Raw genomic sequence first — 27,068 nt, forward strand, 5'->3', positions numbered from 1 at the left:
GAGTTGTGGGAGGAAACAAACTATGGATGATAAGCAAAATGTATGATAGAAATAAACCATGTGATCTTCTGCAGTAATATTATACCTGACCCATGGAGCGCCAGAAGAAGGATCTGAAAAGTAGACCTGCCTCTAATGAAAGTCCTCAGATTACCTCCGCTGATGGCCTCACGTGTTTTACTCTGCCTTATGCAGAATGCCTGGGAGTTATAGTGGAAGGAGCAGGCGCTCATTAGCACGTAGTATTTCAGGACAGGGATGTGTGTTACTCTAAGGCAGTGTTCCCCAACTCCAGTCCTCAAGAGCCACCAACAGGTCGTGTTTTCAGGATTTCCTTAGTATGGCCCAGGTGATGGAATTGTTGCCTGTCCAGATGATGGAATTCTCACTTGGGCAATACTAAGGAAATCCTGAAAACATGACCCGTTGGAGGCTCTTAAGGACCGAACTTGGGGAGCACTGCTCTAAGGTGTGCTCAGGAACATAATAAGACTGTGATGATGAAAGGTACAAGGTAAGAATGTGACCAGTGATTGTTTAATAGTGTACAATAATGTAACACACGTTAGCGACCCCCGACATCCCCAAAGATGCTTGTCTTGTCTTCTCTACATCAATATCTGTGCTGAAGTGCAGAAGTCCTGGAATGTGGAGGAAAGAATACACTCAGCCTCAACACGGGGATCACATACTTTATCAAATCATGCCCCCAAAGGATGAAATTTGTATGGGGAAGGGGGGCAGTGGATTCATTTTTCTTCATAATGGTAGAAAGGGGATGATACAGGCAAAGATTGTCCTCCCCATGAAGTACAGCAGACGTGGGTAGTTACAGGATGTGCAGATAACACTTAGCAAATCTGCTGGTAGAGCGCCTAGGTCCCGGGGGCACAGCCTGAAACATCGAACAAGCTTCGCCACCATGCGTGACCCAACACTATCCGGTCCTCGTCTGTCACTAACTTGTATTTTCTCTGTCAGAGACTACAGGAGCCGCACAGACGGGTAGCTACTAGATGGGCAATGTGGGATCCCTGCATCAGCAGATGAGAGCGCTCTGCACCTGTGTGGCACTGTAGAAAGGGGTGGGTAGGGTGGCCATGCTCTTACCCACTTGGCATAAACTAAAATGGGGAGTGCCGCTACGGTCTCTGCAGTTATTGAGAAAGTATGAGAAGAAAGAGACCTGCAACCTCCTGCTAGAGTCGGGGAAGGAGAATAAGCGCACATCATATACACACAGTTTCACTATGATGGAAGAGTCTCAGATGGGAAAATCACTTTACGCTCAATTGATTCAACCCAACTGTCTCCTGCTCTGAACACATCAAGGAGAGGATTGAGATATTGGAAATTGACAGATTTGGAGAAGTTTGCAAGCCTCACACACCTGGAATATTACTGATGTCACCACATTATAGGGGAACACCGGGAGCACCATAAATATTGTAATTATCCTCTAGGCAGGACGGGCAGATTGTGGCATGGAATCAAATTGTTGGGGAGATGAACGAGGCTCTTTAAGATGAGGATGACGATAATGATGGCTCGTTAGGTTCTGGCAGGGTGGAGAACACTGATGGTTCTTTCTTAGTATGAAAGGGGCTTCCATCCGCTCCACCTGCCCCCACATACATCTTCCCTGCAAAGGGCACAGCTATTTAGCCGCAATCCATAATAAGGGGCATATAAAGCTGTATTCAGAAGATCTGCTGAGATCCAGTCTGCACCATTCCTCACCACACACCCCTGACCCTGAATGTCATAAGACCCTTGTAAAGCAGCAGGACACATTCTCATGCCTAGGGCTGGGCGGTGGTGATGAGGACACTAACATACATGAGCCGTGACCGTGGTGATTGACAGCTCAGGCACAAGGGGTCAAGGTGGCGGACTAGCCCACGTTGGATCTGCTGCTCCAGCCCCTCTCTCAACCCCCTGCAGGATGTCCTCCACCACGTGAACACGGCTGTGCATCCGGAGCTGAGACTTGTATATGAATGTTCGGTGGCAGCGTGTGCACTGGTGGGGGCGGTCACCAGCCATGTGGGTGCGCTGGTGGCGGTTGAGGTCAGAGTTCTGACTGAAGCTTTTGGGGCACATGTTGCACTTGTGTGGTTTCTCACCGGTATGGGTCCTCCGGTGATGGATGAGGTTAGAGCTGTGGGTGAAGGTCTTGCCACACTCTGTGCACTGGAACGGTCTCTCTCCGGTGTGGGTGCGCTGGTGGTCCTTCAGCTGGGTGCTGCGGCTGAAACTTTTGGGGCACTTGAGACACTGGTATGGCCGCTCTCCTGTGTGTGTCCGCTCATGTTCCCTCAACTGAGTGCTGCGCAGAAAGCTTTTTTCACAGTAAGGACATTTATACTGTTTGGCCATAGTGGTCTGATCCCCTCGGAGACCCCAGTCAATGGTGAAGAGTTGGGATCCTTCGTCGGGGACCAGCAGCGGCTGTGGCTGTACTGGGAGGCCTGAAAAAGCCCCATTTAGACGGGCATGCTTTTCTCTCTCCTCATCAAAATACCGCAACAGGTTCCCCACCAGCGTCTCAGGAAGAGGCTGCCCAACTTCTGTGGACTTAACGGGACCTGTGAGATGTTGCTCGACGGTGACATCTGTGAGAAGGAAGAATGAGAAACATTATACAAATCACTACATCATCCACAATTTAATGTAGCAAACAGCAAATAACACTGGTTTACTGCCATTTTATGGTCCAGTCACATCCAAGGCTGCAAACAATCCTGACAACATGGCTGCCTGAAACAGATAGTTCAACTCCTCCACAGAACAGCAGGCGATTCCTGAGGGTTAACAGGAAAGCAGCCAAATCCTAAGTGCAGCTTTGGAAGTGACCGGAGTACAAGACATGTAACAGTATGCCTCAGGGTTTCATCATATGTAACTTGTACCAGGAACTGGACATCATCACATTTTTATTTTGCTCACCTATATCCGCAAGCCACCAAACTTCTCCGTAGAAAATATTAAGATAAGACCATCCAGCACGGCACAGCCACATACAGAGGGGGCCGACCGATCATCCTCAGTCTTGATTTAGAAATAGTGCTTGGCGGCAGGCAGCCCACATTGTGAGTATATACATCACCCCCTAAAGCGGACCTGTGACAAACGCCAGGGCAATAAACTAATCTAACAAAATAAAAACATTCTGAAAGCAAGTACACTAGAAGGGACCAGCAGTCTTATGTTGGGGACGCCTGTTATCTGTCATCCGTGGCACCTATACTGGACAGCCAGTCATCCACCCCACCCAGAGCTGCCATGGAGAAGGGGAGAGAGCTACGATGGATGTTGTGGGCCTTCTTGAAGCTGTCCAACCACCCGTTCGAGGCTTTGAAGTCCTGGATACCCATGTCTTGGGCGATCTGCAGAGCCTTTTCCCGGATGATGCGTCCAGATAAAGTAACATCTGTGTCCCGTATGGACAGCAGCCAATCCCACACAGCAGAGTTCAGCTTGTCATTGGTGGTCCTCCGCCGCCGTCGGATACGATCTCCACTAACGTTGTTCTGCAGAGCATCCAGCAGCTCCTGTCTCCGTTTGATGATCTGAAAGATCTGCGCTCTACTGACTCCGAACTGTGAAGCCAATGAGCCAATCGACTGGTTATTCTCGTAGGCGCAGAGGACCAGAATCTTGTCTCGCAACTTCAACCCATTTCTCTTGTGCGATGTTGACTTGTCGCAGGAGGGCCGATGTGGCTTTCTTGTGGATGGTGGCAGCGATTGCGTCCCTTCGGAGCTGAGGGGTAGAGTCGATGCTGGAAGGGACAGGAATGAACGAGGTTACACGTCTGTGAGCCGGAGAGGAATCTGTATCCATCCCTTCCATAGCTGAGTGCAAGAACTTAACACTAATGTCTGAATGTGAATCATCAATAGCAACACTTAGGCATTATACGCTATACTACAGAATACCAGCCATGGATGGGAACTGGGAGGATGTAAAAGAGCTGTGCACTCAGATCAAGGCCCATCGGGCCAAGCATCATCATTGTCACCTATATAACACACACATTATGGATCAAGTACATGATCGGTACAAGGTTTTCACATATACTGAAAATCCTGTAAATGATAAGTTGTCTTCCTTATCACTGCCTACCGCCTCCTAGAGGCGCTGAGTAACAATACTAATAAGTGAAAGTAGTAATCCAACAAGAGCGGATGTAGATCCTGGACTCACTCTAGAGAGGAAACTTCTGTACTTCAGAGAATGAACCCAGACCAATCCACCCAAGTCCAACCCATCAACTAGGCTCATGCTCTTCTTCTAGCTCCACACAAGCCCTACTCTTTCCTGCCTTGTATTCTCATCTCAGCTGTTTTTCCTTTACTTCTTCCATCACTCCGCTCACTTCTCCTGGCTCCTATCTTTTCCCATCCTAATCTAATATCGACCTCTCTACAAACACTTCCTTTTCTCACACCCAACTCTCCCCTAACGTTTCTCCTCTCGGGCTCAGCTATCTGCTCCTCTTCTTTGACTCAAACCAAATCCTTTTGGACTCTGCTTTCCCACCTCCTCAGCCCTCTTTCCCTTTTCTTAGGCTGAACTCCCTTCTCTTAAAGTGAACAATTGTCTTTTCTAAGTCTTCTTGGGTCTAGTTCTTTCAATTCATACTCCTTGCCCGACTCTTCTCTATGTCCTTCATCATCATCCTTCACTCGGGATGTGATCTGATGTCCTCTGCCCAGTCTCCTGCACTCTAGTTCTCTTCCCCAACAAAGGCTATGCTCTCTACTCCTCTTGAGCTCCTCTTGGGCAGCAATCTATTCCTCTTCATCCTTTGGCAAAGTTCTCTAGCCCTCCTCGTCCAGTGTTGAGTTCACTTCTGCTTTCTTAGTCTTGGGCTGAGCTCACTTTTCTTTATAGCCACGCTCACTCATCCTCCTGCTCTTGCTCCGCTTGGGCAGTGATCTTTCGCGAGACTTCTCTCTGCCTCCTTTTCAGGCTGTCTTCTCTCCTCTTAGGATGAGGTCTCTTGTCTAACACTAAGGACTCCCTTACTCTTCCTCCTTACACGCAGAGTCCTCGATTCCAATTATTTCCTTTATGAAGTAAGATGTGGAATGCAGGAAGAACAGTGATCTAGTGAGACTTTTGGTTATTTGTATGCAATTTATGCCACTGTCTTCTCATCTCAGACTCATACTACCTACATAGAATATAACGCCATTTTTGCATTTGTGAGATGTCTTTCGACTTGCATCCATGTTGCAAATGTAGCTGTGTTGGCCTAGTGCATATTTCAGCTCTGGCAAAAATTAAGAGACCACTGCAAAATGTTCAGTTTGTCTGATTTTTCTAATTATAGGTATATTTTTGAGTAAAATGTAAATTGTTTTTTGACAAAGAAGAATGGTCAAAAACAATCAAACAGTGTTTTCAGATCCCAAAGAATGCAAAGAAAACAAGTTCATAATCATTTAGAAACAACAATACTAAAGTTTTAACTCAGGAAGAGTTCAGAAATCAATATTGTGTGGAATAACCATGATTGTTAATCCCAGCTTTCATGCGTCTTGGCAGCTTTCCACCAGTCTCTCACACTGCTCCTGGTACAATAATGTCAGCAGTTCTTCTGTGTTTGATGGCTTGTGACTATCCATCATCCTCCCGATTACATTCCAGAGGTTTTCAATGGGTTCAGGACTGGAGATTGGGCGGCCATGACAGGGATTTGATGTGGTGGGCTCTTCATTTTTGCCATAATATATATATATGCACTAGTAAAATATACCTATTGGGATATTGGGACTTCACTATTGCATCACTATATTAAAGTAGAGCTTATTATGAGCACACCCTATATTGCATTCTGCCAAGGGGCATTTTTACTGTTTTTAACCTTTCTGTATGTGAACTTTACTGATTCAGTATATGTGCTATTTTTTCTATTTCTGGAGATCCTCAGCCTGTGCATACTTCTTTTTGCTCATTCTACCAGTATGTGGTGAGCTGATCCCATTGTGATTAGTGGTGCCTGCCCTTTAGGTTTGCTATCTAAGATGAATGTTGCCGGATTTTAATGAAGCCATTTTTCTTCAGAAGATAATGGAATTTTAAAATTTGTCAAGGTATTTCGAGATCTCCTCATCAGTTCATGCAATAATCTTGCATTCCTTGTCTTTGTTTAGAGGTCATCACGGTCTTGAGTGTCCGAGAAGCACAGGCCGTGAATAAGAGTCTAAGAGCACATTGAAAGGAACACACACAGGTGTTGTATTCTCAGCAGAACCCGACAGGTGGCAGATCCAAACACAAGTGACTTTAGGGGGAACCATTATTTGGTTTGACACCATTCAGCACAGAGTTGAGGCCACAGCAGGACTTTTCTTCTAGCTTCTCATTTGCTCTCTAGCCCTCAATTCTTTTGGAGTAAGCTCTCACCTTCCTCCATGTAGGCTGATCACTTTCCTCAACTTCTTTTGATTCTTGGGATGACTTCTACCCTTGAAGCACTGTCCTCTCCATACAGTTAGCCCATTAATTGAGAACGTGAAACCCATACTGGGCAGTTGTAGGACTTGCAACATTGTGCGTCCATATGACTGTAGACATATCATGGAGGTAACCTTCTAGCCTTCTGTAACCGGCATCTACTCATCTGCTCTAGTGAAGGATCGGTCATTATAATATCGAGATGAAGATGTTACAGATCAGTTATATCCTACAGAATCTTTATACGTGTAACCCGCCTTCTTACCCTCCACGGCTGGAAGTGTGCTGTCCTGCTTCAGAGTAGAGCTGGACTCTCCGATCATTACTCCTTCCTCTTGCTTGATCCACAAAGCCAGCTCGGGGTTAAATACCATGCTGCCTGAAAAGGAGAGAAAAAGTTCAAGTAAAAAAAACAAAACAAAACAAACAAAAAAAAAACAAGTGAGGCAAATAAGACTTTTGCGCCAGCGGGTGCCCGGGGAGGTCCAAATTAGCAGAGGGGCACAGGGTGGCCCACAGAAGGATGTTGTTAAGTCGGTAAAGCTCTGTACTTCTCTCCCGATACATGTTATATAATCGATAAGATAAGGAGATTAGGACTGACCCTGCATTATACAGGCTGAGATCGTCACACGTCGTCACGGCCACTGAATGGACAGGGCAAGAACCACATAAAATTACCTAGAATGTCATTTACTGACAGGTTCATCAGTTACATTTGTTGCTGACATTCTGTTAGGATACTTTCACATTTCCGTCTTTTTGCCTCCGTCACAATCCGTCGTTATGGCAAAAAAACGGATCCTGCAAATGTGCCCGCAAAATCAGTTTTTTTGCCACACACTTTCATGGACGACGGATTGCGACGGATGGCCACACGTCGCATTCGTCGTGCGACGGATGCGTCTTGTTTTAGCGGTCCGTCGTGACAAAAAACGTTCAATGTAACGTTTTTTGTCCGTCGGATCCGCCATTTCCGACCGCACATGAGCGGCCGGAACTCCGCCCCCTCCTCCACGCTCAACACTAAATTTAGCACAACGTCCGTCGGTCTGACGGTTTGCGACGGCCCTGTACCGACAGATGTGTGAAAGTATCTGTAGAAAGAGCCGAGCGCGATACCCCCCAAAAAAGTCCCATAATGCAATACAAGTGTAGCACATTATAGGATGTCCCATCATTCACTCACTAGAGTCTTCCTCTTCTGCCTCCACCTTGGGGGCAGTTGTCTGGCACCTCTGCTCATTGCTCACGTTCTCCATTTTCACCCGTAGTAAGAGGTCAGGTTTGACAGACGGGAGCTCAGATGAAGACTCTGCACAGTCTGCCATGTTTTCTTCTAACTTGTGTGAAAGCGGCTTCCAAGCTGTGGACAAAGAACAAAGATAAGAAAGTCCATGCCACAGAGCTAAGTAAGTGGAGAGGAGGAATCACTTACTGTGAGCTGAGACCTCTTGGGCATCTTGGGACCCGTAGTAAGGGTCATCCGACTGCTGGATCCGCACCAAGATACTGGGATTTGCAATCTCATAACCTACAGAGAAAAGATGACAAGAACTCCAGTTGTGACCACAAATACCAACTACCCCCCCAAGTAGAATCCTCACCCTCCAACACCACCTCCCCAAGGTAGCTCACCTAGTGCAGTGAGGGCCCCATGGATCTCTTTCATGATGTTGCGGTACAGCTTCCTCTGCCAGTCAGCTAGCAGCTCCCACTCCCGCAAGGAGAAGTAGACCGCCACATCGTTAAATGTCACCGTGACCTGTGGAAGGAGAGCAAGCGTTAGTTAAGTTGTTCGGCTATGAAGGGAAAGTGTCTACACAGGCAGCACTGACAAAAAAGCAGTCCGTTTGGGGCTTGAAAACACCTGCTGGACACCACCTCCGAATAACACACCATACAGTGTCCAGAGAGGGGCCACCATCTCAGGAGGATAACACACCATATAGTGTCCAAAGAGGAGCCACAATCTCAGGATTATAACACACCATATAATGTCTAGAGAGGAGCCACTATCTCGGGAGGATAACACACCATATAGTGTGCAGAGAGGAGTCACTACCTCAGGAGGAGAACACACCATATAGTGTCCAGAGAGGAGCCACTATCTCGGGAGGATAACACACCATACAGTGTCCAGAGAGGAGCCACCACCTCAGGAGGATAACACACCATATAGTGTCCAGAGAAGAGCCACTACCTCAGGAGGATAACACACCATATAGTGTGCAGAGAGGAGCCACTACCTCAGGGAGGATAATACACCATATAGTGTCCAGGGAACGGCCACTACCTCAGGAGGATAACACACCATATAGTGTCCAGAGAGGAGCCACTACCTCAGGAGGATAACACACCATATAGTGTCCAGAGAGGAGCCACTACCTTAGGAGGATAACACACCATATAGTGTGCAGAGAGGAGCCACTACCTCAGGAGGATAACACACCATATAGTGTCCAGAGAGGAGCCACCATCTCAGGGAGGATAACACACCATATAGTGTCTAGAGAGGAGCCACTATCTCGGGAGGATAACACACCATATAGTGTCCAGAGAGGAGCCACTACCTCAGGGAGGATAATACACCATATAGTGTCCAGAGAGGAGCCACCATCTCAGGGAGGATAACACACCATATAGTGTCCAGAGAGGAGCCACTACCTCAGGAGGATAACACACCATATAGTGTCCAGAGAGGAGCCACTACCTCAGGAGGATAATACACCATATAGTGTCTAGAGAGGAGCCACTATCTCGTTAGGATAACACACCATATAGTGTCCAGAGAGGAGCCACTACCTCAGGGAGGATAATACACCATATAGTGTCCAGAGAGGAGCCACTACCTCAGGGAGGATAATACACCATATAGTGTTTAGAGAGGAGCCACTACCTCAGGAGGATAACACACCATATAGTGTCCAGAGAGGAGCCACTACCTCAGGAGGAAAACACCATATAGTGTCCAGAGAGGAGCCACTACCTCAGGAGGAAAACACCATATAGTGACCAGAGAGGAGCCACTACCTCAGGGAGGATAATACACCATATAGTGACCAGAGAGGGGCCACTACCTCAGGAGGATAACACACCATAGTGTCCAGAGAGGAGCCACTACCTCAGGAGGAAAACACCATATAGTGACCAGAGAGGAGCCACTACCTCAGGAGGATAACACACCATATAGTGACCAGAGAGGAGCCACTACCTCAGGGAGGATAATACACCATATAGTGACCAGAGAGGAGCCACTACCTCAGGAGGATAACACACCATAGTGTCCAGAGAGGAGCCACTACCTCAGGAGGATAACACCATATAGTGACCAGAGAGGAGCCACTACCTCAGGAGGAAAACACCATATAGTGACCAGAGAGGAGCCACTACCTCAGGGAGGATAATACACCATATAGTGACCAGAGAGGGGCCACTACCTCAGGAGGATTACACACCATAGTGTCCAGAGAGGAGCCACTACCTCAGGAGGAAAACACCATATAGTGACCAGAGAGGAGCCACTACCTCAGGAGGATAACACACCATATAGTGACCAGAGAGGAGCCACTACCTCAGGGAGGATAATACACCATATAGTGACCAGAGAGGAGCCACTACCTCAGGAGGATAACACACCATAGTGTCCAGAGAGGAGCCACTACCTCAGGAGGATAACACACCATATAGTGTCCAGAGAGGAGCCACTACCTCAGGAGGATAACACACCATATAGTGTCCAGAGAGGAGCCACTACCTCAGGAGGAAAACACCATATAGTGACCAGAGAGGAGCCACTACCTCAGGGAGGATAATACACCATGTAGTGTCCAGAGAAGAGCCACTACCTCAGGGAGGATAATACACCATATAGTGTCCAGAGAGGAGCCACTACCTCAGGAGGAAAACACACCATATAGTGTCCAGAGAGGAGCCACTACCTCAGGAGGATGACACCATATACAGGTCCTTCTCAAAAAATTAGCATATAGTGTTAAATTTCATTATTTACCATAATGTAATGATTACAATTAAACTTTCATATATTATAGATTCATTATCCACCAACTGAAATTTGTCAGGTCTTTTATTGTTTTAATACTGATGATTTTGGCATACAACTCCTGATAACCCAAAAAACCTGTCTCAATAAATTAGCATATCAAGAAAAGGTTCTCTAAACGACCTATTACCCTAATCTTCTGAATCAACTAATTAACTCTAAACACATTCAAAAGATACCTGAGGCTTTTAAAAACTCCCTGCCTGGTTCATTACTCAAAACCCCCATCATGGGTAAGACTAGCGACCTGACAGATGTCAAGAAGGCCATCATTGACACCCTCAAGCAAGAGGGTAAGACCCAGAAAGAAATTTCTCAACAAATAGGCTGTTCCCAGAGTGCTGTATCAAGGCACCTCAATGGTAAGTCTGTTGGAAGGAAACAATGTGGCAGAAAACGCTGTACAACGAGAAGAGGTGACCGGACCCTGAGGAAGATTGTGGAGAAGGACCGATTCCAGACCTTGGGGAACCTGAGGAAGCAGTGGACTGAGTCTGGTGTGGAAACATCCAGAGCCACCGTGCACAGGCGTGTGCAGGAAATGGGCTACAGGTGCCGCATTCCCCAGGTAAACAGCGGCAGAAGCGCCTGACCTGGGCTACAGAGAAGCAGCACTGGACTGTTGCTAAGTGGTCCCAAGTACTTTTTTCTGATGAAAGCAAATTTTGCATGTCATTCGGAAATCAAGGTGCCAGAGTCTGGAGGAAGACTGGGGAGAAGGAAATGCCAAAATGCCTGAAGTCCAGTGTCAAGTACCCAGTCAGTGATGGTGTGGGGTGCCATGTCAGCTGCTGGTGTTGGTCCACTGTGTTTCATCAAGGGCAGGGTCAATGCAGCTAGCTATCAGGAGATTTTGGAGCACTTCATGCTTCCTGGCACCTGCTCACAGTGCCAAAACCACTGGTAAATGGTTTACTGACCATGGTATTACTGTGCTCAATTGGCCTGCCAACTCTCCTGACCTGAACCCCATAGAGAATCTGTGGGATATTGTGAAGAGAAAGTTGAGAGACGCAAGACCCAACACTCTGGAGGAGCTTAAGGCCGCTATTGAAGCATCCTGGGCCTCCATAACATCTCAGCAGTGTCACAGGCTGATTGCCTCCATGCCACGCCGCATTGAAGCAGTCATTTCTGCCAAAGGATTCCCGACCAAGTATTGAGTGCATAACTGAACATTATTATTTGATGGTTTTTTTGTTTGTTATTAAAAAACACTTTTATTTGATTGGACGGTTGAAATATGCTAATTTATTGAGACAGGTTTTTTGGGTTATCAGGAGTTGTAGGCCAAAATCATCAGTATTAAAACAATAAAAGACCTGACAAATTTCAGTTGGTGGATAATGAATCTATAATAAATGAAAGTTTAATTGTAATCATTACATTATGGTAAATAATGAAATTTAACACTATATGCTAATTTTTTGAGAAGGACCTGTAGTGTCCAGAGAGGAGCCACTACCTCAGGAGGATAACACACCATATAGTGTGCAGAGAGGAGTCACTACCTCAGGAGGATAACACACCATATAGTGTCCAGAGAGGAGCCACTACCTCAGGAGGATAACACCATATAATGACCAGAGAGGAGCCACTACCTCAGGAGGATAACACACCATATAGTGTCCAGAGAGGAGCCACCATCTCAGGGAGGATAACACACCATGTAGTGTCCAGAGAGGGGCCACTACCTCAGGAGGATAACACACCATATAGTGTCCAGAGAGCAGCCACTACCTCAGGAGGATAACACACCATATAGTGTGCAGAGAGGAGTCACTACCTCAGGAGGATAACACACCATATAGTGTCCAGAGAGGAGCCACTACCTCAGGAGGATAACACCATATAATGACCAGAGAGGAGCCACTACCTCAGGAGGATAACACACCATATAGTGTCCAGAGAGGGGCCACTACCTCAGGGAGGATAATACACCATATAGTGTCCAGAGAGGGGCCACCATCTCAGGGAGGATAACACACCATGTAGTGTCCAGAGAGGGGCCACTACCTCAGGAGGATAACACACCATATAGTGTCCAGAGAGCAGCCACTACCTCAGGAGGATAACACACCATATAGTGTGCAGAGAGGAGTCACTACCTCAGGAGGATAACACACCATAGTGTCCAGAGAGGAGCCACTACCTCAGGAGGATAACACACCATATAGTGTCCAGAGAGGGGCCACCACCTCAGGAGGATAACACACCATATAGTGTCCAGAGAGGAGCCACTACCTCAGGAGGATAACACACCATATAGTGTCCAGAGAGGGGCCACCATCTCAGGAGGATAACACACCATATAGTGTCCAGAGAGGAGCCACTACCTCAGGGAGGATAATACACCATATAGTGACCAGAGAGGAGCCACTACCTCAGGAGGAAAACACCATATAGTGTCCAGAGAGGAGCCACTACCTCAGGAGGATAACACACCATATAGTGTCCAGAGAGGAGCCACTACCTCAGGAGGATAACACACCATATAGTGTCCAGAGAGGAGCCACTACCTCAGGAGGATAACACCATATAGTGTCCAGAGAGGAGCCACTACCTCAGGATGATAACACACCATATAGTGTCCAGAGAGGAGCCACTATCTCAGGAGGATAACACACCATATAGTGTCCAGAGAAGAGCCACTACCTCAGGAGGATAACACCATATAGTGTCCAGAGAGGAGCCACTACCTCAGGAGGATAACACACCATATAGTGTCCAGAGAGGAGCCACTACCTCAGGAGGATAACACCATATAGTGTCCAGAGAGGAGCCACTACCTCAGGAGGATAACACACCATATAGTGTCCAGAGAGGAGCCACTACCTCAGGAGGATAACACATCATATATTGTCCAGAGAGGAGCCACTACCTCAGGAGGATAACACACCATATAGTGTCCAGAGAGGAGCCACTACCTCAGGGAGGATAATACACCATATAGTGTCCAGAGAGGAGCCACTACATCAGGGAGGATAACACCATACAGTGTCCAGAGAGGGGCCACTACCTCAGGAGGATAACACACCATATAGTGTCCAGAGAGGAGCCACTACCTCAGGAGGATAACACACCATACAGTGTCCAGAGAGGGGCCACTACCTCAGGAGGATAACACACCATATAGTGTCCAGAGAGGAGCCACTACCTCAGGAGGATAACACACCATATAGTGTCCAGAGAGGAGCCACTACCTCAGGAGGATAACACACCATATAGTGTCCAGAGAGGAGCCACTACCTCAGGAGGATAACACACCATATAGTGTGCAGAGAGGAGTCACTACCTCAGGAGGATAACACACCATATAGTGTCCAGAGAGGAGCCACTACCTCAGGAGGACAACACACCATATAGTGTCCAGAGAGGAGCCACTATCTCAGGAGGATAACACACCATATAGTGTCCAGAGAAGAGCCACTACCTCAGGAGGATAACACCATATAGTGTCCAGAGAGGAGCCACTACCTCAGGAGGATAACACACCATATAGTGTCCAGAGAGGAGCCACTACCTCAGGAGGATAACACCATATAGTGTCCAGAGAGGAGCCACTACCTCAGGAGGATAACACACCATATAGTGTCCAGAGAGGAGCCACTACCTCAGGAGGATAACACATCATATATTGTCCAGAGAGGAGCCACTACCTCAGGAGGATAACACACCATACAGTGTCCAGAGAGGGGCCACTACCTCAGGAGGATAACACACCATATAGTGTCCAGAGAGGAGCCACTACCTCAGGAGGATAACACACCATACAGTGTCCAGAGAGGGGCCACTACCTCAGGAGGATAACACACCATATAGTGTCCAGAGAGGAGCCACTACCTCAGGAGGATAACACACCATATAGTGTCCAGAGAGGAGCCACTACCTCAGGAGGATAACACACCATATAGTGTCCAGAGAGGAGCCACTACCTCAGGAGGATAACACACCATATAGTGTGCAGAGAGGAGTCACTACCTCAGGAGGATAACACACCATATAGTGTGCAGAGAGGAGTCACTACCTCAGGGAGGATAATACACCATATAGTGTCCAGAGAGGAGACACCACCTCAGGAGGATAACACACCATATAGTGTCCAGAGAGGAGCCACTACCTCAGGAGGATAACACACCATATAGTGTGCAGAGAGGAGTCACTACCTCAGGAGGATAACACACCATACAGTGTCCAGAGAGGGGCCACCACCTCAGGAGGATAACACACCATACAGTGTCCAGAGAGGGGCCACTACCTCAGGAGGATAACACACCATATAGTGTCCAGAGAGGAGCCACTACCTCAGGAGGATAACACCATATAGTGTCCAGAGAGGAGCCACTACCTCAGGAGGATAACACACCATATAGTGTCCAGAGAGGAGCCACTACCTCAGGAGGAAAACACACCATATAGTGTCCAGAGAGGAGCCACTACCTCAGGAGGATAACACACCATATAGTGACCAGAGAGGAGCCACTACCTCAGGAGGATAACACACCATATAGTGACCAGAGAGGAGCCACTACCTCAGGAGGATAACACACCATATAGTGTCCAGAGAGGAGCCACTACCTCAGGAGGATAACACACCATATAGTGACCAGAGAGGAGCCACTACCTCAGGAGGATAACACACCATATAGTGTCCAGAGAGGAGCCACTACCTCAGGAGGATAACACACCATATAGTGACCAGAGAGGAGCCACTACCTCAGGAGGATAACACACCATATAGTGTCCAGAGAGGAGCCACTACCTCAGGAGGATAACACACCATATAGTGACCAGAGAGGAGCCACTACCTCAGGAGGATAACACACCATATAGTGACCAGAGAGGAGACACCACCTCAGGAGGATAACACACCATATAGTGTCCAGAGAGGGGCCACTACCTCAGGAGGATAACACACCATATAGTGACCAGAGAGGAGACACCACCTCAGGAGGATAACACACCATATAGTGTCCAGAGAGGAGCCACTACCTCAGGAGGATAACACACCATATAGTGTCCAGAGAGGGGCCACTACCTCAGGAGGATAACACACCATATAGTGACCAGAGAGGAGACACCACCTCAGGAGGATAACACACCATATAGTGTCCAGAGAGGAGCCACTACCTCAGGAGGAAAACACCATATAGTGTCCAGAGAGGAGCCACTACCTCAGGAGGATAACACCATATAGTGTCCAGAGAGGAGCCACTACCTCAGGAGGATAACACACCATATAGTGTCCAGAGAGGAGCCACTACATCAGGGAGGATAATACACCATATAGTGTCCAGAGAGGGGCCACTACCTCAGGAGGATAACACACCATATAGTGTCCAGAGAGGAGACACCACCCCAGGAAGGGTAAAATGCTGTAAATTGGGAGGATTAGATATGGTATAGTAGACAGTAGGGGTCTGGCAAAGAAAATAACATGCCATATAGTGCATCTCGAGAACCGCCACCTCGGGAGGAAAACACACCATATAGTGCAGAGCATGGGGCGTCAACTCATAGTTAATAAGGTTGGAAAAAAAAAAAAAAAAAAAAAAGAGAAATGTCCATCAAGCTGGACCAAGGGTTTTAAAATGAAAAAGACAGGGTATATATAAAACTACAATGCATGATCCGATTTACCCCAGAACTGCTCCGCTTTCCCAGCTAAACTAAAATGTTGATCCACTGTACTGAAAATGCAGATCAGAACTTTACAATTTTACATAATTATTTATGACTGGATGGTGGCCCGATTCTAACGCATCAGGTATTCTAGAATATGTATGAATGTACGTCGCCCTTAACGCAGCCACGCAGTACATAGCGCAGCCACGCAGTACATAACACAGCCACGCAGTACATAACGCAGCCACGCAGTACATAACGCAGCCACGCAGTACATAACGCAGCCACGCAGTACATAACGCAGCCACGCAGTACATAACGCAGCCACGCAGTACATAACGCAGCCACGCAGTACATAACGCAGCCACGCAGTACATAACGCAGCCACGCAGTACATAACGCAGCCACGCAGTACATAACGCAGCCACGCAGTACACTGTGTTCCAAATGATTCTGCACAAAGAGTTTAGGAGTGATAAGGTTAGAATTTGTTTGTTTGTCATTTAAACTCATTGATGGTGATGTGTGTCAGGGCTCTTTATATCACTGAAAGCAATTGCAGATACCTGTGCACATTAGTTTGGCAGGTGTGTCCAAATAAAGGCAAGACTACTTAGGGTATGTGCACACGTTGCGGATTTGCTGCGGATGCGCAGCGTTGTTTTTGAGGTGCATAAACGCTGCAGATCCGCAATTGATTTACAGTACAATGTAAATCAATGACAAAAAAAAATGCTATGCACACTTTGCGGAAAATCCGCTGCGGAAATGCTGCGGTTTAAAAGAAATAGCATGTCAATTCTTTTTTGTGAATCTGCAGCGTTGTTGTACCCACTCCATTATAGAAAACCGCAGGGGTAAAAACCGCAGCAAATCCGCAAGAAAACCGCAACAAAAACACACAAAAAAAAGCTGCGGCACCGCACAAAAAACCGCAGGTGCGTTTTCTGCCACGAGAGGCAGAATCCGCACCAGAAATTCCTAAGCCTAATCCGCAACGTGTGCACATAGCCTTAAGGAGACTGTTCCACATTATTAAGCAGCCTACATTTTTTGCCAAAATGGGAAAGAACAAGGATGTGTCGGCTGCTGAGAAGCAACAAATTGTGGAGTATTTGGGTCAAGGCATGACTACAATCAACATTGCCAAGACACTTCATCGTGATCATCGCACAATCAAGAAGTATGTAGCTGATTCCCAGCACACACGTGTGCGTGCTGATAAGGAACAATTGAGGACTCTTTCCAACAGGCAATTGCGTAAGGTTAAAAGAGCAGCTGCAAAAATGCCTTGTCATAGCAGCAGACAAGTTTTTGAAGCTGCTGGTGCCTCCAACATCCCCAGAACAACAAGATGCAGGGTCCTTCAGAGGTTTGCAGCTGTGCGTAAGCCATCCTGTCGACCACCTCTATCCACTGCACACAAGCAAAAACGGCTCCAGTGGGCCAAACGATACATGAAGACTGACTTCCAAACTGTTTTGTTCACCGATGAGTGCCGTGCAACGCTCGATGGTCCAGATGGATGGAGTGGAGGATGGCTGGTTGATGGACACCCCATGAAAACACAGCTAAGGCGCCAACAAGGAGGAGGTGGAGTAATGTTTTGGGCTGGAATCATAGGGAGAGAGATTGTCGGCCCCTTTATGATCCCTGAAGGGGTAAAGATGAACTCCATGATCTATGTGGAGTTTCTAAAACAACACTTCCTGCCATGGTTCAAGAGGAAGAACCGTGCTTTCCGCAGCAAGATCATTTTCATGCATGATAATGCACAGTCTCATGCTGCAAAAAACACATCTGCATGTCTGGCTGCTATGGGCATAAAAGAGGACAAACTTATGGTGTGGCCACCATCTTCCCCTGACCTCAACCCCATTGAGAACCTCTGGAGCATCATCAAAAGGAGTGTCTATGATGGCGGGAGGCAGGTCACATCTAAGCAACAGCTCTGGGAGGGGATTCTGTCCACATGCAAAACAACTGAAGCAGAAACCATCCAAAAACTGACAAATTCAATGGACGAGAGAGTTCAGAAGCTTCTTTCCAACAAGGGGTCCTATGTGCAAATGTAACATCACCTAGAATAAAGGTTTCACTTGAAAAACGGTTTGATTTCATTTGGTAATAAGCTGATAATGCTTATAACTTCACAATTGGGCATTTTTTTGTTCAAAATAAAAAAAATAAAAAAAGGTTGAAAACTCTGCTGTGCATAATAATTTGGAACATGCATTTTGAGTGTTTATTTGTTTTAAAAAGATCCTGTTTTCATAGGCAGTTTGTTCCAAAACATTGCAATTATACTAGAATAGTAGATGACTGGAAAATAACAATGACTGCAATCAGATAGGTAATTTACAGAAAATAGGAGGAAATATTATTTCAATAATAATTTGGAACACAGTGTATATGGCAGCCACATAGTATATAACACAGGCCACGCGGTATATAACACAGGCCACACAGTATATAGCAGTGTGGGCACCATATCCCTGTTAAAAAAAGAAAATTCAAATAAAAAATAGTTATATCCTCACCCTCCAGCATCCAACAAAGCTGTGCCGATGCGTGCGAGGCTGCCGCCAGCTTCCGTTCGCAGTGATGCATTGCGAAATTACCCAGATGACTTAGTGGTCTCACGAGACCGCTAAGTCATCTGGGTAATTTCGCAATGCATCACTGGGAAGGGAAGCTGGCGGCAGCATCGCGAGCATAGGTGGACGGCGGAAGGTGAGAATAGCACAATTTTTTATTTTTTTTAACGTTATATCTTTTTACTATTGATGCTGCATAGGCATCATCAATAGTAAAAAGTTGGTCCGGGATGGGGCGACACACTGGCACTGACTGGAGGGGAGTAGGGAGGGGGCACTGACTGGAGGAGAGTAGGGAGGGGCCAATTCGCTGCCAGACTAAGCCTGTCACTGATTGGTCGCTGCCGGCCGCGACCAATCAGCAACACAGGATTTCCGTTACGGAAGTTGCAGAAAAACAGACGGAAGTACCCCTTAGACAATTATATGTATGGGTCATTCCATGTCAAGTGAACCAATGATTTTTACCACTATATTTTTAATTCTTTTGAGATTTTGTTATTTGGTAATAGTGTGTCAGAGAATGCAAAATGTGAAGAAGAAAAAATTCTAGATATTTTTTTTAATTTTTTATTGATTTTCAAAGTTTGGAAAAAGTGCGAATTTCGGTGTTGCCTGCCTTTACATTTCTCCCCATAACTCAGGCTAGAAAAGAGATAGAGAAACAAAATAAACACCATTCTATTCAGAACTGTACAGGCTTTCACCAGATATGTCACAAGAGTATCTTTGTTAATATTTTACCTATGCGTACGCAAGCGCAAAACTTTAAAACGCATTTCCGAAAAAAACGTTTAATTTAAAAATTTCAAAAACTGCACATGTGCCTGCTATGCTCCTAGCCACATCTGTACCAAAATACAAGCTGGGATCATGATGGGATCATATTTTAAAAAATAAAACTATTACAGTGTCAGCTCACAAATCTTGATTTCAGGTCTGTTCAGCCTGTGGTCTAACAGTGTGAGGTCCATATTTACCAAATACTCCGTGATTGTTAGATATTACTGTATTATTTTATTATGTTACAGAGTATTAGAAGCAGGAGAGGACAGAGGAGAAGCTTTGTTAGGGCTGGGGTAGACGGTGACTGCAGAGCAGATGACAGGCCGACAGCTCGGGCCTCCAGAGGCCACATTCACACCAAATCTTATCACCCGGGCAACTCCTCAAATGGAGGGAGAAAAATACTCTTACCATCCAGTTCATTGTACAAACCAGGACTACGGGGAGGAGGACAGATTGTTATAACATCGGTTACAGGGACTCAGCAATACCGGACTGTCATCCCATGTAGTGGAAATAAAGACAGTGACGTCCATGACGTGGTAGAAGGCGGCACAAGATCGGCAATGGATGACACAACTGGTGATGTGACCTGTGAATATGATCGGCGCTGGCGGCTACTGGACTCTCTAAACATTGTGAAAATGAAGACGTAGAAGTGACTTTTCTGCACCGTCTGGTCCAGCGCCGTCCTTTGTGTATCCAAGAAAATCAGACATTGTAAAAGTGAACAAAAATCAGATATAACTCAGGTGGAGCCGAGCACCATGACAGCCGCACATACTGACACAGAAGGAGACGGCCATTGCTAGTGAGCGCTTATGGACAAGATGACATTTCACCCACAAGAAGGGACACACTGATGATAGAAGGCCAGTGTAAAAACCTACTATTAATTGTTTGATTAGTTCATATTTTATAGTATGAGGATTTAACTACTGGACTATTCTTCTTAAACACTTCAGAAATGACATGTTTAGTGATATAGTAGAAAAAAAATTGCTCCATGTATAAATAGGTGGTAGAAATATTGGTTCTTCTTATCTCGTTTTTAACATATAATTAGGATCAGACTGTATTTAGAGAATCACTCCTGAGGATGTGATCACCTTTTATCTTTTGGCTTGTTCAAAGCATTCAGGTTGAAAATGCTGAGCAAGTTGTGTTATGATGATTAAGATTTATTTATTCTGGCACTTCGGTGTTTGTTTTTTGTGTTTCTTTATTGTTACATATAAATGTTGAATGCAATAAGTTGTAATTTGAAAAGGAAGAAACGCACACAGACATAAAATCAGATGATTCAAGGCTTAAATAAAAAATACAAATTTGATAGGTCCCAAGTTGAATCCCTGTACAAATATAAACAAGGACACAAGTAACACACATGCATGTTTTCACAATTTTAAAACATACGTTTTTTTTCAGAATTGCGCATCAAAATTTTTAATTTCATTTCTCCAAAACAAAATATAAAGAAACATAGTCTTGTGACATATCAAATGAAAGCCGGTACCGTCCTGAGAAAAATGATGCCTCTCCCACCTCTATATCTTAATTCTAGCCCGAGATATGATAAAAAATGTGAAGCCATACCAGGCCAAAATCTGCGCTTTTTCAAAACTTTAAAAATCTGTAAAAAATTAACTGATGAAGAAAAAAATTCAAAACTTTTAATTTGTAATTAACTAAAGTTGTACTTCATAAAAACAAAAAAATAAAAAAAATCTAAAGACGTAAGGTAAAAAAAATATTCATATTTGGATCACTTGATATGGAATGACCCGTATATAGATGTTTTCTTCTAAGAGAGCATCTAAGCCTTTCCTTTTTTTAAACCACCACCTGAGGTCGACTATTCCACAGACTGATAGTGCTCATGCTCGTAGTTCTCCTATGGAGAATGAACTTTTCTTTCTCCTGGCGGAGACAGTGCCCTCTTATCTTTTGAGGTGGGTTTTACATGAAAAAGCTTTTGACTAATTTTTGGAAGGGCCATATATAGTTCAGAAACATTTGGACAGTGATACAAGTTTTGGAATTTTAGCCATTTGCTAAGACATATTTAAGATCAAGTTCTACAATCAATATGGGCTTAAAGAGCCGACTCTCAGCTGTAATCTGAGGGGATTCACATCCTAATTGGAGGAAGGGTTTAGGAATTACAGCTCTTTAATATGGACCTGTCTCTTTTTCATGGAAACAAAGCTAATGTGACCATTATCTCAAAAGTTTTTTAATGGGCTGCATCTGCTTTTCCCTCGTTAACCCATCATCAATTAAGCAGGTAAAAGGTCTGGAGCTGATTCCAGGTATGGCGTTTGCATTTGGAAGCTGATGCTGTGAACCCACAGCACACGGTCAAAGGAGCTCTCAATGGAAGAGAAACGAACCATCATTAGGCTGAAAAATAAAGAACAAATTCATCAGTGAGAAAGCAGAAATGTTAACCCCTTTCTCACATCAGACATAATAATCCATCCCTGTGCCCTGGGCCTATTTGACCATGGACTGAATATTACATTTGAGTGATAGCCCGTGCACACAGGGGTGTGCAGGCAATCGCTGCCGGGTGTCAGCTGATCCTGACAGCCGACACCCGGAACTAAGTGCCAGGAGTGGTCACAGACCGAAATGCAGTGATCGAACACGATTGCAGCATTCCGGAAGATGGCAGAAGGCTAACAGCCCCTCTGCCTTTGGATTGGAGACCCCGCAACATGACGGGGGTACCGATCACTGCCATGGTGACCTGATGTCGTCATGACAACATCCAGATCACCAGACCTAACAAACTTGCTGATCATACCCAGTGCATGATGAGCAAGTTTGTCTGTCAGTGCAGAGCTGAGTTTCTGCAGCAGGGGGGTGCTGCTTTATCTATATGCTATAGAAGCGATCAGCCTGCAAAAAATGATATTGCCATAAACATTCTGTAAAATGTTCCCAATAAAAGCTTCAACTAAATGCACCAAAAAAAAAAAGCAAGTCCCCCACTGAGGTCTGTCATCTTTTAACGGAAATATAGGGGGCTTCCACGTTACTGGTAGCACAATGGCTCTGGAAAAGCGAAATGGATCCTCACCCGCCAAAAGAAATTCAGCAAATCCTGTGCTCCCAAATCCAAATGCCCCCTCCCTTCTGAGCCCCACAGTGTACCGAAACCACATAATGCGTCCACGTTTGGAATTTCTGAAGCGAAGTCAGCCTGGCTAACTAACAGGAGCATTCCTCCAGAAGCACAAGCAGAGCATAACGTACTGGTCACTACAACGTACTGGTCACCACAATGTACTGGTCAGTACAACAGCAGTTTACAATTTTCACTTGGCAACATTCACTGCTTGTTTCTGGAAAATACTGATGGGAGTCAAAATCTTCACTACGTAGGTAGATTCCCCAAGGGTTATAGTTTCCCAAATGGGGTCACTTGTGGGGGATTCTGCTCTTAGAGTAATTAGGGGCTTTATATATGGAGTCGGCAAACGGTTCTAGGAAAATCTGCGCTCCAGGACGCAAATAGCGCTCCGTTCCTCCCGAGTCTCTCCGCATGGCTAAGTAGCACTGTACAGCCACATATGGGGTATCGGCGTACAACACATTGTATGATGCAATTTCTTCCGTTACCCTTATGAAAATATAATTGTTTTTGCTAAAAACATTTGTGGGAAAATGTGATTTTTTTTTTATTTTTACGGCTCAACGTTATAAACTTCTGTGAAGCACCTGAGGGTTCAATGTGCACACCACACACCTAGATCAGTTCCTTAAGGGGTCTAGTTTACAAAATGGTGTCTCTTGTGGGGGAGTTTCACCGTTAAGGTACATCAGGGGCTCGCCAAACGTGACATTTTGCATTCAAAAAGTCAAATGGCGCTCTTCCCTTCCGAGCGCTACCGTGCGCCCACACAGTGGCTTTCTCCCTCATATGGGGTGTCGGCGTACTCAGGAGAAACTATACATCAAATTTTGGGGTCCATTTTTTCCTGTTAGCCTTGTCAAAATAAAAAATTTTGGATCTGAAGTTAATTTTTTTGGGGAAAAAAAAAAGTTGAATGTTCATTTTTTTTATCCACATTCCAAAAATTCCTGTGAAGCACCTGAAGGGTGCAGTTTTTAGAATGGTGTCACTTTTGGGTATCTTCTATCATATAGACGTCTGAAGTCACTACAAACGTGAGGTGGTCCCCCCCAAAAAAATGGGTGTTGTAAAAATGAGAAATCGCTGGTCAACTTTTAACCCCTATAACATACTAACAAAAAAATTATGTTTCAAAAATTGTGCTGATGAAAAGTAGACAAGTAGGAAATGTTATTTATTAAGTATTTTGTGATTTAAGGGCATGAAAATTCAAAGTTGGAGAATTGTGAAATTTTTACCAAAGCAGGGTGGATAAAAATCAATGTTTTTTTAAAAAAATCAAAAAAATCGGATTTTTTTGATTTAAATCGGATTTTTTTTATTTAAATCGGATTTTTTTCAATAAACTGCTTTTTGAGGAAAATATTTTACCATCCAAAGGTTCTTCCATCATGAGATAAAGCTGAGTTGTTTAACTCAGTAGAATAAAGGCTGTATATGTGTAACATTCACAATGCCATGCTCTTCCAGAGGTTTCTGTAGGATGCTGACTATCCAACAAGTTTGGGCATGTCAACTGAATGGAAAAAGAAACTAAACCAAAAGTGAAACCAAGCTAGAAGTGTGGAATTAAAGGGGCAGTATGAACAAAATGTGGAGGCTATTAATAGTTTATACAATTAAGACATGCTGCTTTTAAACACCTACCTATTGCCATATAGTAAAACAAAAAAGATTTTTACTTACTTTGGGGTCCCCCCCTCACCCTGGCGTTAGATCGTTGCCCCTAGTTTCGTCCGTGTAACTATGGGCGCACATGCGCACTGCTCTCACTTCTCATTTTAATCGTGATTTATATTAAAAAAAATCTTTTGATTTAAATCGTGATTTAAATCATGATTTAAATCGGCGTGATTTAAATCAATCCACCCTGTACCAAAGTTCCATTTTTTCCACAAATAAAAGGAAATTATATCAAAGAAATTTTACCACTATCATGAAGCACAACGTGCCGCGAGAAAACAGTGTCAGAATCACCGGGATCCATGGAAGCGTTCCAGAGTTATAACCTCCTAAAGGGACAGTGGTCAAAATTGTAAAAAGAATGTAAAAATGACCCAGCAATTAACGTGCAAACCACCCTTGGGGGTAAAAGGGTTAAGAGATAGCTAGATCTCAATAGCACGCAGCCGGGGGCGCCACCATAGAAGGATAGACGCACAATACAGCGCACAGCGGGGAGGGGGGCACCACCTCAGGAGGATAGTCGCAGGGTACGGCGCACAGCGGGGGGACATCACCTCAGCAGGATAGTCGCATGGTACGGAGCACAGCAGGGGGACGTCACCTCAGGAGGATAGTCGCATGGTACGGAGCACAGCAGGGGGACGTTACCTCAGGAGGATAGTCGCATGGTACGGAGCACAGCAGGGGGACGTCACCTCAGGAGGATAGTCACATGGTACGGCGCACGGGGGGGGATAGTCGCACAGTACAACAGGGGGCGCCACCTCAGGTTAGTGTGCGCGGTGCAGCTACGCGGGGGGACGTCACCTCAGGAGGATAGTCGCATGGTACGGCGCACAGCGGGGGGACGTCACCTCAGGAGGATAGTCGCATGGTACGGAGCACAGCAGGGGGACGTCACCTCAGGAGGATAGTCGCATGGTACGGCGCACAGCGGGGGGACGTCACCTCAGGAGGATAGTCGCATGGTACGGAGCACAGCAGGGGGACGTCACCTCAGGAGGATAGTCGCATGGTACGGCGCACAGCGGGGGGACGTCACCTCAGGAGGATAGTCGCATGGTACGGCGCACAGCGGGGGGACGTCACCTCAGGAGGATAGTCGCATGGTACGGCGCACAGCGGGGGGACGTCACCTCAGGAGGATAGTCGCATGGTACGGAGCACAGCAGGGGGACGTCACCTCAGGAGGATAGTCGCATGGTACGGAGCACAGCAGGGGGACGTCACCTCAGGAGGATAGTCACATGGTACGGAGCACAGCAGGGGGACGTCACCTCAGGAGGATAGTCACATGGTACGGCGCACAGCGGGGGGACGTCACCTCAGGAGGATAGTCGCATGGTACGGCGCACAGCGGGGGGACGTCACCTCAGGAGGATAGTCACATGGTACGGAGCACAGCAGGGGGACGTCACCTCAGGAGGATAGTCACATGGTACGGCGCACAGCGGGGGGACGTCACCTCAGGAGGATAGTCGCATGGTACGGCGCACAGCGGGGGGACGTCACCTCAGGAGGATAGTCGCATGGTACGGAGCACAGCGGGGGGACGTCACCTCAGGAGGATAGTCGCATGGTACGGAGCACAGCGGGGGGACGTCACCTCAGGAGGATAGTCGCATGGTACGGAGCACAGCAGGGGGACGTCACCTCAGGAGGATAGTCACAGGGTACGGCGCACAGCGGGGGGACGTCACCTCAGGAGGATAGTCGCATGGTACGGCGCACAGCGGGGGGACGTCACCTCAGGAGGATAGTCGCATGGTACGGAGCACAGCGGGGGGACGTCACCTCAGGAGGATAGTCGCATGGTACGGAGCACAGCAGGGGGACGTCACCTCAGGAGGATAGTCACATGGTACGGCGCACGGGGGGGATAGTCGCACAGTACAGCGGGGGGCGCCACCTCAGGTTAGTGTGCGCGGTGCAGCTACGCGGGGGTGGAGCAGACCTATGACGGGGAGGTGACATAAGGACTCGTCACCATGACCTCGTCCATGTTCACTCTGACGTCACTCCTGGGGATGATGTAATAACAGATAATACCGGCGGGGGCGTGGCCAGTTCCTCTGCTCCTCCTCCCGCCGGGGGACCACAAGCCCCAGCGCAGCCTGCCGTCTCAGCTCTGCAGACGGGCCACAGGCCGCCTGCGCTCACACTCGGGCGCTCCGGTACGTGGCTCTCACCGGGTCTCTGCTCTCCTCCTCGGCCATGGCCCCGCTCCGTCTTCTGCTCCTTTTGAGCGATTCCACTGTCGGTTTCCGGTTCGGAGAAGTCAACTACTTCCGGTACGAAAAACCCGTGCTCTGCGCATGCGCTAAATCCCCGGTTTTCTGTGTGGAAGTGCGCATGCGTAACGAAAGAGGCGCGTTAATAACAGAGTCGTGTAGCTGTGTGCAGTAGTCAGATGACAACGCGTCCTGTCCTCCCCTGACAGTGACGTACAGCGCCCCCTGGCGGAGTATTTGCCCTCTGTCTATGTCGTGATTGCAGGACCGGGCCTGACATGAAGACCTCGTCTGAGCAACCAATCAGCGCTTAGCTGTCATTCGCCTTAAAGCCAATCAGCGTTCAGCTTACATATACCAACGCAATCAATCGGAGAACAGCTATTATTTAACAAACCAACCAATCAGCGCTCGGCTGTCATTTAACAGCAACCAATCAGAGCTTAGCTTTCACTTACCCTAGTTACCAG

At 46.6% G+C, this 27,068-nt stretch overlaps 1 protein-coding gene across 2 annotated transcripts; it reads right to left on the minus strand.

The window, feature by feature from the left end:
• Positions 1 to 518: 518 nt before the first annotated feature.
• LOC143808830 (zinc finger protein 354A-like) lies at positions 519 to 26,715 on the minus strand. 2 transcript variants are annotated; one of them, XM_077291925.1, is made up of 7 exons: positions 26,557 to 26,715; positions 8,107 to 8,233; positions 7,907 to 8,002; positions 7,658 to 7,834; positions 6,734 to 6,847; positions 2,950 to 3,784; positions 519 to 2,615 (listed from the first exon to the last, which is right to left on the minus strand). In XM_077291925.1, the coding sequence occupies exons 1-6, from the start codon at positions 26,581 to 26,583 to the stop codon at positions 3,225 to 3,227; spliced, it is 1,101 nt and encodes a 366-aa protein (XP_077148040.1). In that variant the 5' UTR covers positions 26,584 to 26,715; the 3' UTR covers positions 519 to 2,615; positions 2,950 to 3,224. The 2 variants fall into 2 exon arrangements, with proteins under 2 accessions (XP_077148040.1, XP_077148039.1); XM_077291924.1 differs by lacking the exon at positions 2,950 to 3,784 and having other exon boundaries at positions 26,557 to 26,710.
• Positions 26,716 to 27,068: the final 353 nt, after the last annotated feature.

The sequence above is a fragment of the Ranitomeya variabilis genome, chromosome 2 (genome assembly GCF_051348905.1).
Source record: "Ranitomeya variabilis isolate aRanVar5 chromosome 2, aRanVar5.hap1, whole genome shotgun sequence".
NCBI lineage: Eukaryota > Metazoa > Chordata > Amphibia > Anura > Dendrobatidae > Ranitomeya > Ranitomeya variabilis.

Bases quoted from the DNA above. Each gene is read 5' to 3' on its own strand.
- LOC143808830 (XM_077291924.1), bottom strand. From the start codon at position 26,583: ATGGCCGAGGAGGAGAGCAGAGACCCG. The intron at 8,234-26,556 runs GTGAGAGCCACG...CTCCTTCCACAG, and splicing joins AGGAGGAGAGCAGAGACCCG to GTCACGGTGACATTTAACGA. The intron at 2,616-6,733 runs GTAAGAAGGCGG...TCCTTCTCACAG, and splicing joins CACACTTCCAGCCGTGGAGG to ATGTCACCGTCGAGCAACAT.